The following is a 12,758-nucleotide window of genomic DNA, read 5'->3' on the forward strand; positions in this document are numbered from 1 at the left end:
TATCAGCCGCTTCTATGACTGGAAATGTGCTACATGTTCTGTTTTAATGCCGTATGTGTTCCACATAAGAAGAGCGGGGGTGGCGCACCGTCTCCTCCTTACATTCCTGCGTGAAAAAAAAAATCAGCATCTGTTCTGTATGTCAGATAAGAAATCCTTTGTTGTCCCACAATGGGGAAAATCGGTTAAGCGGCCATTGCAAACATGGCTACAATTTGATGGTTTATGAAACAACATTCACACCAAAGGGTATAATGCTTTTGGGAACGAAGTTGTTTTAAGATGGTTTAAGAAGTCCCTTTTAAGTTGGCTGCTAGGTTTAGCCCCAAGAACGCATGAATCTGGAAACAAAGTGCAGATGCGACAATAGCTATCTGCTGCAGGGAAGTTTTTAGGTAATATTGTTTCCCTAAATTGAGCAAACGTTGTTTTCTTTTGATCTGAGGAACCATATGAACCCTTTTGCTTTTACTCAGTGGCTGTGATGGAATGATGCAGGGTATTAGTATATTACTGTCGCCTCACTCACATGCATGTCAGCTTTCCTGCTTTTCCCTGAAACTGTGTTGGCTGCGTTCATTTCAAACGGCCTGGTTGTGAGGAGAAGAAGAGCAGAAGAGACTGCTCTACGGAGCATGCTAATTGAAAGGAACATGAGTACGGCAGAATACGCATGGTGTCATTTTGTCTTGTCCTCTTTTGCTCTATTGAAGTCAAACAAGAACAAAAGTAAACGGCATGCCTACAGGAAATGGCAAGCTTTTTCCTTTCCGCTGTGTTTTTTTTTTTTTTATCTAATGTTTTAACTACAAAGCGTTGCAAATCTGGGTATACCTGTTGAACCTTTACACATTTTGTCAAGTTGCAACCAAAAACACTATGTTTTTAATAAAATTGATATGACTGACCAACAAACTTGTGAATACAGTGCATATTCAGGACCTTTTTCCCACAGTACTGATTAAGGAAAAGGGATCCACGATCGCACTGCAACAGTTGTAGGGATCCGCTGCTCACGTGGGAGAATCTGGGCTTGTAAGAGTTACAAGAACAAAGTGATTGTTAAAAAAAAAAGCCTTTGAACGTTCATTTTGCAGGTACCCAGTAACCACGTAGATGACACAGGAACCATGTGGAGGAATGTGCTCTGGTCACATTAGACCAAAATTAAAGTGATTACTCTATAAGCGAAATGTTATGGCTGTTTTTCTCTTTCAGAACAACTGCTACTATCACGGGGAAGTGCAGGAGCATCCCAACTCGGATCTAACCCTCAGTGCCTGCTTTGGCCTTCGGTGAGCGACACGTGAATCATTTTGTATTCCAAGACGCATCTCAAAGCTGCCCTTTAGGTCCTGTTTGCTGCCGCAGAGTTTGGAGTTACTTAAGTCACTCAGCCAATCATTCTTAAGCCTCCTTAAGGCTGCTGTCAGCGAGCTGCTGTGCACCTCTCAGGAATAAAATGTCACACAAAACGTATTTGTTCACAGAGACGGTTGATTGTATACTTGGTTTCAGTTTGACAGTAATTTGAATCGGACTGTTGCAAATGACGAATCACCCTTTGCTGTCTTTTTTTAAGCGTTTACCAAGTTGTAAAATTCACAGCTTTATAGCCTCTCTAATTATTTAGCTTTGAAGCAGATTGGTTTGCTTTGACGAGCATCCTCAACACAGTAGCTGCTTATGAAATGGAACATTTTGTTTGCCAGCAAGACATAGTCATGATTTGAATGAGAGTCGAAACTGCGTCAGTAATAAAGTTTATGTATAGCATCCCGGGTTTTATTACTTGTAAGTTGATTTGTGTATGTGGTGACGCTTTTATCTACAAAGTCTGAAGGTTTAACCACAGAAACATGTGGCTTAATAAAAACACAATTCAGATTTTATTTTATTTTTTTTATTTTTTTTGGCCTTAAGAAAAGTGGGATTGTAGACAAAGAACTCCCTTTTTTTCTTCCATCAGAGACAGCCATATTCAATCAAGTGCAGCATCTGAGAAAGTGTTCGGGCTTTGAAGTTTTGTTTTCTTACTTGGGATGTTTTCTCTGCAGAGGCTTCATTGCGCTTGAAAACAAGACATTTATTATCGAGCCTGTGTCTGGCCGTGACGCTGGGGCCCACTTCATTTACCGAGTGGAAGAGCTCAGAGTGACCCCTGGAGCCTGCGGCCATGGCTTTAATTTGTCCTCTGTTGCCACTGAAACCCACATCAAAAGCCCTTTCCAGTCCTTTCACACAAGGGTGAGTTCACAGCATTGTTTTTATTGCAAACCAAAGGTCTTAAATCATTATCTCTGTAGTATTTCATCGTGAAATATTTTCTGACAAGACTACTATTGAGCTTATGATTAGATATTAGGCATTTGACCAAGGACGAGCGTATTGGCTATCACACAGATTTGGAAAGGTTCCCTTGGGGGGTAGCTTTGGATTTGACACTCATTTCATTCGTGTTAAGAGCCCAGAATCGAGGGCCCGTGCAGAACATTTGGCTGATAATTTGCATGGAGCAGGTGCAGCATCCATCTGCCACTATTTCCAAACATTAAAAACTCCATTCGAGGCAGGAAGTGAGACTAACCCTCATGCACAACTTAATGAACCCTGAGTTATACAGTATCCCAGTTTAGGGGTTCATAGAACAGAACTGGGTCTGCGTGAAAATATGGGATTTGGTATGCAAACAAAGAAAGAGCAACTTAAAGATTTTTTTGTGTTGTATTTGAGCTTTTCTTCTTTGTACGGCTTAAAACTAAATTCTCGAGTAAGGCGAAACTTTCAATTTGGATCTTAAGGTTGGAGTAAAAACTCAAACTCTTTTATTCCAAAGGCAGACATCTCCCTTAAGAACAGACCTTCAAGGAACCTTTCTGCAAAAGCAAAGCAGTTAATCACAGCGAATTTGCTACCGACCCGAAATGAATCTTCCTTACACCTGTTTTTGTCGCAGTCTTACCTCTCCCTTGCCTCATGACCTCGTCATTGTTTCGTATTAACTAACGCACCATAATTAAGCAGTTTTGAATAGTAACAGTTGCATAGGGAATTGGTTTATAAAGAGGCTTCCTCATATGTCGGAGAGCTAAACTACCTGATCTTTATTGGTGTTTTGACCTCAGTGTATGAGGAGAACCTTTTCTTCTTCATGAATGCTCCTAGAATAACAAACTGATTAGGACACTGTGTAAACATTGCATAATATATGACTTATCTCCAAGTTAGGTCCCATGGAGTGTCTCAGTTAGATAAAAGAAATTACACTTTTGCGATGTTTTAGTGTAATTTAAACTAAGGATTGTTTGCTGGGACTCATGTTTGACTCGTAAAGTAATGGTTCGGTACACAACACCAAATAAACCCAGAGCACAAATACTCATCTGCTGACATTTAGCTGGCTTGACTGGGGAGGATCTGAAAAGGATCAGTTCATTTGTTTCTTCAGTACTTACAAAATAGTTTTCTACTTGAGTATTAAAAACGCTGGAATTGAATGTATTGGCCCTTATTGCAGCTTTTTTGTTTCCTACAATTTTGCTCTAAAAGTTTTTTCAGTTGAAGAATATTGATTAAAACTCACATTTATGGTGAAAAAATTATGGAAATTATTTATCTAGGTCTAATTTTTTTTACATCACAAAAACATAGCATTCTAACCTGGGTGTGTACACTTTTTACTGTCTATCCTCTGTACATGACAGCACTTTATATTTCACAAATGCTCTTTATTTCGTCACGATTAGGTTGTAGACAACAATATAAACTTTGTTACAGCAAGATATTTAAATTTATAAACTTGAATGTCAGAATAAATACACTTATGATATAAATAAGTATTTAAAACTAGCTGTGTTTCATGACAGCTAGCTAGCACTCGCCATTTTCTTGGTTGTTGACCAATTTTTCCCCTCAACTTCTTTGAACGTCTGGCATACATGCAGCACAAGATGTTTGCATCTATTATTTAGTTAAGGATGTGACACTTCCACTAATTTGAAAAGTTTACTGATTATTTATTATCAGCTTTCATGGCAATATTTTCTGTCTATTCTGCAAATACTTGCATTATTAAAATAGGAATAGGTTAGACCTGAAGAACCTAAAGAAGTTTGATTTATTTCAAAATAAGATTCAATAAGACGCTCTCATTAAGAGTAATGAGAGAACTAGAGGCGAAAAAGCCCAATGGCTAAAGATAGCACCAACCACCACAAAAAAAGTCATACTGGGGCACTTGGTTGGAGGGAGTAGCCCATCTTTCTCTGAATGGTCTAGCAGGAACAGCCTCTTACGAACGATTGATACATAAAATAAATGACAAAATGTACCTGTACACAGAAATATGGCATCCAATTTTAAATTAAATGAGGGACCGATAACAACTTCTGAGTGGTTTTTTTTTTTGACTAGCGGGTGGGGGGGGGGGGGGGGGGGGTCATTTATCTTTATTATTGTTGTTATTTTCAATTTCCTTTTGTTTTGTTTATGTTGTTCTATAAAACAACTTAGAGTCATATGAAGTGTACACACATTACATATGAAACTATGTGGGTGATGAGCTTTTATGCATAACTGTTGCTTTGTTTCTGTCACTTCAAAACTCAATAAAAACTAAAACTGCAAAAACAATAACATTCAACAAACATTTTTAGTTTTAAAATTGAAACATTTAGGTCAAACAAAAACATTAATATTTTTAATTAGGGTTATAAAAAATGACTACAAAGACATCCATTGGTCTTTTGTAGAATACAAATACTGACTTAAAAGACCTTGCTATAAAAATAAACTAATTATTTTAATAACCTTTAAAATTAAAGATGCTGCTCAACTGTATAATTTTGTGGCCAATTTTGTGGACTTTAAGAGCCATGTATGGCTCCAGAGTCATAGGTGGCATACGCCTGGCCCAGTTAATCATCCCATTAACTAGCCTCATGTTCCCTTTACAGAGAGAAGCCTGATATCAGTCTTCTCAGGTACATCTTGACAAGAAAGCCAAACACTGCACTTTCATAGACCATCAAATTATTCAGAAATGCTTTTCAGGTGCTGCAGGCTTTGATGAGTTCACGGTGCAGGTTTCGGATATAATTACATTGAAAAAAAATAAGAAGCTTACGAGCTGAAATTGCAGTTTTACGTTTCTAACTTTTAACGTTCCTCTTCCAGCATAAAAGGCATGCTCAGAAGACAACCAAATACGTGGAGCTGATTATCGTTGCAGACAACAGAGAGGTAACGTACTTGCTTCTCTGCCTTTAACACCATACAACCACAATGCTTTGAAAACCGAGCATGCCCTCATGGTATAAGCATAAAGAAGCACAGTAAGCTTCTGTAACTGCAGAGCTTGTCTCTATCTGGAAGCTGCTAAATGTGGTGAGTGTGCAAAAACCCACCATGGTCCTGTGGCAGCAGGGTTTTTTTTTTTTTTTTTCCCAGCAGGAAAGTCTGTTTTCGGATCCTTCGCTGGGCAGACAGGAAACAGGACAAAGCCGCATGGATATAGAAAAGTCTCCCGTATGCACGGAGGGGCTCATTGTGTGGGGTTCCCTCTCCTCATCTCTCTGCTGATGCCATTGACCTGAATGGAGAGAAAGGAATTGAAAAAAAAAATATGAGGGATTTAATGTGTGGCTCAGATTTAAGGTGCAGGTGGATCCTCAACAGGGTGGATATAGGCTGTGGGACTTCGCTTCGGTTTGCATCCAAGGCTTTGGTGCTTGCGACGTCTGCCAGTAGACCTGCTCCCTGCAGTCGGGCCATTCGTCTCTGTAACACTGGGGGATTTTTCCAGATCCAGATGGTCACAGCTTGACAACCTACCTAACACAGGGTGAAAAAATACCCCGGTATATTTAAAGACACCGTTTTCCCAACACGCTGCCTTGGCATGTGCACTTTGTGGTGTTTAGACCGTAAAATGATGTCCTCCGTTGTGTTATCACAAAGCAACTGCTCCCGGATGTAAATTCGTTCCCACCGCTAACATGCAAATTCCTTTTTCAGTTCCAGAAACAGGGGAGAGACCTAGAGAAAGTCAAACAGCGGCTGGCAGAGATAGCCAATTATGTGGACAAGGTAAAACGTGTTCTCCCATTTTGCATGAGAGAAATAAATCACTTTTTTTAAAATAGGAATTCTGTTGGCAGCAGAGATTAATAGGAAGGGATGGTGTGATGTATTAATTTCCCGTTAAAGCAGCTGCCTAAGACCTGAGCCAGAGCTGTGGAGCAATCGGTAGAACACGCAGTAGGCAGACGGATTTATTTTAGGGAAGCTCTGATATAGAAATGGAAAAGACGTGCCCTGATTGTGCATGGAGAAAAAAAAATTAAATAGGAGATGTGTCTTAAGCTCACTGAACAGTATTTAAAGCTAAAACAAGGAAAGCGCTGTGACTTAAATCATAAGTAACTTAAAGGCAAACCTGTTTTATTATGTTTTGCACATCTGTATGAAGCATTTAGAACATTTTTGAACTTAAGTCTGACTCTGCTTTGCGCTGTCCTTCTCAGTTTTACAGGGCGCTTAACATCAGGGTGGCTCTGGTGGGCCTGGAGGTGTGGAGTGACTCAGACAAATGTCCCGTCACTCAGGATCCCTTCACCACCTTGCACGAGTTCCTGGACTGGAGGAAGGTGAAACTGCTGCCCCAGAAGCCCCACGACAACGCTCAGCTCATAAGGTGAATGTCCAGTTTGACACACACAAAAAATGTCTAGAAAAAGGAAAAAAGAAATGTGTCTAGCAATTTTTAAACAACATTGGTAAATCTTATAAAGTAAGAGCTCTACAAATTTTACATTATAAACTGTTACGTAAACAACCTTGTTAAATCTTATCAGTAAAAATGGTAAAATATTTAAAATGAGTCAATTATGAACAATGAAAGATGTGATAATTAAACATATGCAGGAAAAAGCATCTGGTCTTAATGAGAAATAGCCAGTGTTGTAGCTAGTGAAAGAAAGATGTTTGATAGAAATAAACACAACACCACAGTGCGTCACATCAGGTAAAGCATGTCAACCGGCTCCTCTAATACACGCTGGACTCATCGTGCTGAAGTGCGAACAGACAGAACAGATTAACGTGTTTGAGCCGGTGAAAGTTGTGCCCCTTGTGTTGACATCCTGGGATAGAACAGGTTTAAAAGGGTCGCTGGGACCCACGCCTTGGTGCACAGGCTGCTGATTGGCCGGTAATGGTTGCGTAACAGAAAATAACCCGGACATTTATTTATTTATTTTTGCATGTCATTTGCAGCCTCTTTGTGTTGCTCTAATTGTTTTAATGACATAAAACTACATACATCAATCAGACCAAGCAGGTGGGGTGGACTGGGCAGCGAGCGAACATTTTCTCCTCAAAGTTAATTCTGATGAGGGCAGCATTGGGAAAGCTATTTGTCTGGATGAAAGCATTTCCAAAACTGCAGCTCTTGTCGGGTGTTGTCAGTTGGCATTGATCAGCATCCATAAAAACTGGTCCATGAAACGAGGATGGTGAATTGACGACAGGGCTCATTGATGCCCAGGGGCAGAGTTGGGTTGGAACGAGTCGCATTCACTTTGTTGCCTTTACTTGAGTAACCTTTTGAATAAATCAACCACAAAAAGTAGTTTCAATGCACAATACTTTTTAACTTGTATTTTAGTGATATTATTTTGAAGTAATGCCATTACTAGTTGTGTTAAATGTTTGAACACTCAACCCCCCTCTGCCCACACAATAATACAATATAATATATTCAGCTTATTGAAATCGAGCTTCACTGGACAAGTCTTCCTGCTTTAGAATGAAAATAATGACAACTCTTAAATGTTTTAGTTTGGAGGTTTTGAAGCAGTAACAAAGATATGTAGGGAAAAAACGTTAACCTCCCTTTTAAAAAGAACTTATGATTTCCATTTAGCCTTGGGTCCATATGTTAGTATTTGCAGCAAAGTGCTTCACTGTTGTGCAAAATATTTAGGTCATTCCTCAGTTCCTAATAATTTGCATCTAGAAAGCCATATTTTCTTGCCTTTTAATAGGATCCTGATTGGCACAGCTATATACAGGTCTTGCACTGTTTTAATCTGCATATTGACCTAGAATTCTGCTTGTTCAGTTAAACAAGTCACTATGTTCAGAGTATTTATATGATTTAATTATTATTATTATTGATGATCTCAGAATATAATATTACAGTCATAAAAAGGCTCCTAAACTCAAGTGTGTCAGGTTTTCAGGAGTGCAGACAAGATCTCAGGAGTTGCATGATGAGTTGAGTTAAATGTATTGATTAAAGCACAGTCTTGCAAGAACACAAGCTTACAGGATTACAGAAACCAGGAACGCAGCAGTTGTAAGACCACAACCATGTAGCATGACGGAAGAAGACGAAGTACCTGACAATGTGTCTGACAAAGTGTACTGAAGTTAAAGGGGAAGAGACGGAGAGAAACAATGGGGGATAATTAGGCACAGGTGAACCCAGTGAACCAATCAGCTGCAAGAAAGATGGAGCAGAGGGAGAACTGAATCTACAGGACAATAAGATAATAGTTCTGACATGGGGGAAAGAATCTAACTAACTTAGAAAGAACAGAGAACTACAAAGGCCATAAGCTAAATCCATCATAACAAGAATATAAATACCAGAACAGAAACTAAGCTAAAGTAAAGCAAGCCTAAAATATGGATCTAAGAGGACTATTAGAATAATAGCACGTAACTGACTAAATAGGAAATAATTTAATAAATAACTGAATATATAATTAGCATAAAGGTTGAATAGAAAACTAATAACTGAAACAATGATCCCAGGCTAAGAATGCTAAAGTCAAAAACACACAGACTGCAGGATCCCCAGGGAGCTACAAGAAACTATGAAATCCCTGGAGGTTCCTGACAAGGTGATGAACAACAAAATAGTCTGTTAACATCTTCTTACCTGAATAAATAAAAAATATGACTATATATAATACAGTTTTACACACACACATGTAACAGCATTTAAGCTTCAACAAGGATATTCCTGAAGAGTAATTTGTTTAGTTTTAGTTAAAGCATGTCTTTCAGTTGCAAATGATGGTGCTGAGACGAGCAATAAAGTGCTCAAAGTTCAGATAAAAGGCTCCAAGAAACTCTGGCTCTTTAAGATAATATCTACTCTACAAAAGACCAAAACACACGGCTTAACCTCTATGACCAGTGCTTTGCTTCTGTCCTTTGCAGCGGAGTTTACTTCCAGGGCACCACTATTGGCATGGCCCCCATTATGAGCATGTGCACAGTGGAGCAATCTGGAGGCATTGTTATGGTGAGTATTAAGCACAAGAATCCCCCCCCCCACCACCACCACCACCACCACCACAAATAGCCTGGTTGTATTAGTGGTGACATTGTCAAAACATTCAGCAGCCTGACACAATCCAGAGGTGACTTAGATGGGCAGAGGTGTTCATTGTTTGCTGCAAAGGTGCTTAAGGGTCCTCCAGGAAGTCATGCTTAATAACATAATGATTTATGTGCTGGCTGCCCGCTTTAAGATTATCGCATGCACACGTACATGAAGCATAAACACCACTTCTGAAGCCCTGATGTTAGGCACTGAGATAGCAAGGTGACAGCTGCCCAGGACGGGCGGCATTTGGGTCGAAGCTGCAGCCGAGCCGCAGGATGCTGATCTTGCGGAGCACTTTGGAGAATTAAAGTCTGGAGATTTTGAACACAACTCCATTTCCATTTTTATGAGAAGTGATGCATTGTTGATTTCAGCTCTTTCGCAGAGTGCATGTTGGAATCAGAATGGATTTGCAAGTTGCAGCTGTGCATCTCCTCTCCTATAGAATTACTACATGATGTATATTTGCTTCTAGCTGTTGAGACCTGTGCCAAGTCACAAAGTGGTTATCAGCCCAGTGTCATTATGACTAAGCCCAGATGTGTATACCCCATCCATAAATGGGTTTTCTGTTGCTGTGATGAGGCTTTTCCAGATGTTTGTCTTCCCCCAGTTCTTTGCATAGAGCAGATGGCCTGGATTGAGATTAAAAGGCCAAATAAGCAGTGGGAGAACGGGGAGGAAATGATCTATTTCTCAAACCATACTGGACCATGTGTTCTGCCCCAGATCTTGTATTTAGTGTTTTTTTCCCCCCGACGCAAAAGAAATTATATCAGGAATATGGTCAGACCATTCACCATCACAAAGAACCAGATTGCTGCTTCAGAGTGATCATACAAGCTTTTTACCGTTTCATTCATCTGAATATTATTAGTACTTGAGTGGGACTGAACACACGCGACTTAGAAGCACGCCACACTGATAAACTGCAGAGAGTTTTCCCATCCTTCCTGTTTCGAGGCGGGGTGCAGCTCCCATGACGCTGCTCTTTAATCAGAGCAGGAAATGCCTCAACGTTTGACTGATGACCGTGCTTTCAAAGGAAGCAGTGCTTTTCTCGTGTAAGTGCCAGAGAGCCACAGTACAGTAAGATATACGGTAGTAGGTAGGCGGTCTTTTATGCGCTTGGTTTTGACGATGAACATTTTTCAATCCTCCGTATAATTTCAATAGGTAGTTGTTGTGGCATACGCTCCATTGTTCTGTAAGGTAGAACCAGTATGGACACATCTGCACACCACGACACCATAGCAGGGATTAGATTTCACGGCAGGTTCGTTTTTGAAGTGCTGAGGTTCAAATGCAGTCCCATGGCAATATAAATTGTGGATTAGCCCTTAAATGTTGTGGCAATACTGTCCGAAGCATATGGCAGCTTTAGCAGCATTAGCAGCTGTCAGTTGGCCAGTTGTCATGTTCTCACGTTTCTTTGTATCATGTCTGTCACTCCATGACTGTCTCTTTTTTTCTAACGACAATCCAAAATGCTGCCAGAGAAACTATTTTAAATTCAGTTTATTTATATAGCATCAATTCATAGCAAACATCACCTCAGGGCACTTTGCAAAGTCAGTTCTCTTTCATGGCATTGGTTTCGTGTCTCACTATGGGGAACGCCTCCTGTGGCTAAAAGGTTTTCTATCCAAGGAAACCCAGCAGGTCGCATCGAGTCTTCGACTCGCAGCATTCGCTCCTCTTGGATTAGCATGGAGTGAACAGTCGCCTGCATTGTGTCGCTGACTTTGCAGTAATCCCTCATGCCGAGCATACATGGAGCGACACTGGAGAGGAAAACTCTCCCTTGACAGGAAGAAACGTCCAGCAGAACCAAGGCCGTCTGTCTCGACTGACCGGGGGCCAGAGAACGCAGAGCGGAGGCACAAAAAGAACAAACACATGTAATCATTATGAATGCATGTGTTTTCTTATACACATGCTTATTTTTTTGTGTGTACTGGCATAACACCAAAAAGCAGAGAAAAAAAAGTCAAATTTGACATGATTTTACACAGAAATCTTCAAAAATTGCCTGCAAAAATAATATTGTCACCTTTTCAAATTTATGGCTGAATAACCTTGTTTCAAGCTTGCGATGCTCGTTTTAAACTCACCTGTGCTAAATAGCAGGTGTGGGCAAAAAGGGTGTGTGACATGTGTATCTGACACAGATTTTAGGCTGTTTCAATAATCACAACAGCACATGCAGACTATTGTTATAAATCCCTGTCCATTCCCAACCTCCGTTAAACTATTTCAAGATGAAGCTTCTGTTCTTGTTTAGCCATTATCCAGATCTGTCTGTCAGGGGAAGGATACCTATATTTCTTATCCGTGGAGGTTTATGCAGCTCCCTGCAGCAGCTGACGCTACTGGAAGTCGCCGTGATTGGGTCTGCAGTGGTCATGGCCTGGTAGATCAAATGAAGTTTCCATGAAGAAAATGAATAGAAAAGTGAGGAGTTAAGGAGAGGGTCGTGCTGCACATTGCTTAAAAGGGCTCTGTATATTACTTGCATGTTATTTTTACTCCTTTTGGTCCTGTAAACAGCATTTTGATTAAATTGAATATGTTGGGTTGCCTTCTTTTTCCAGGATCACTCTGAGAACCCACTGGGTGCAGCCGTGACTTTGGCGCATGAGCTGGGACACAACTTTGGCATGAACCACGACACCCCCGAGCGCGGCTGTGGCTGTAGGATGACAGTCGATCGTGGAGGCTGCATCATGACCCCCTCCACAGGGTAAGATTCTAGTGATGCTTTTCATCTACGACTACTGCTGCCAAAAGGTTGAAACACAGCAGCTCTCGATCAAAGTGGAAGGTACCGGCAGAGAAATTGATGATAAATTGATGAAGCAGATGATATAAGTTTTCATTGTTGCAAAACTGAAGGATGAAAAGATTTACACAGTACCTTTCAAAAGTATTCCCGCCCCCTGAACCTATTCACAGTGACATGATAGCCAGTAAATTCAGGGAGTTATCATATGGCTTTAAGTGGCAAACCAATATAAAGTGCAAATAGATAAATGGTTCACAAAAATAAGACATCCATTTATACTCAGCCTATTTGAGTCAGGAAACCCCTCTTTTTATGGTAATACAACAGCGAGTCTTTCAGGATATGTCTATGTCAACTTGAACTGGAATTGTTGGCCATTCTAGTTTGAAAAATACATAAACTTCGGTCATGCTGGTTTAAATAACTCCATAAAGAGCAGTACAAGGGCCTTGCCACAAATATTACACTGGATTTGGTTCTGGACTGCTCCTTTCACATGGTCTAAAGCAGGGGTTTCCAAAGAGGGCCGTTTTTGCCTTTGGAAAAATTTTGCATGCCCCCTGATCACTGTTC

At 40.3% G+C, this 12,758-nt stretch overlaps 1 protein-coding gene across 3 annotated transcripts in view; it reads left to right on the forward strand.

Moving 5' to 3' along the window:
* The window catches only part of adam12 (ADAM metallopeptidase domain 12), a 133,708-nt gene that overhangs the window by 65,322 nt on the left and 55,628 nt on the right, over positions 1–12,758 (forward strand). For all 3 annotated transcript variants that reach the window (XM_036126437.1, XM_036126436.1, XM_036126438.1), the window contains 7 exons: positions 1,219–1,295; positions 2,058–2,247; positions 5,176–5,241; positions 6,016–6,087; positions 6,525–6,694; positions 9,232–9,316; positions 11,995–12,143. In XM_036126437.1, the coding sequence (XP_035982330.1) occupies positions 1,219–1,295; positions 2,058–2,247; positions 5,176–5,241; positions 6,016–6,087; positions 6,525–6,694; positions 9,232–9,316; positions 11,995–12,143 (809 nt within the window). The remainder of the gene's footprint in view (positions 1–1,218; positions 1,296–2,057; positions 2,248–5,175; positions 5,242–6,015; positions 6,088–6,524; positions 6,695–9,231; positions 9,317–11,994; positions 12,144–12,758) is intronic.

Source organism: Fundulus heteroclitus, chromosome 22, assembly GCF_011125445.2.
Source record: "Fundulus heteroclitus isolate FHET01 chromosome 22, MU-UCD_Fhet_4.1, whole genome shotgun sequence".
NCBI lineage: Eukaryota > Metazoa > Chordata > Actinopteri > Cyprinodontiformes > Fundulidae > Fundulus > Fundulus heteroclitus.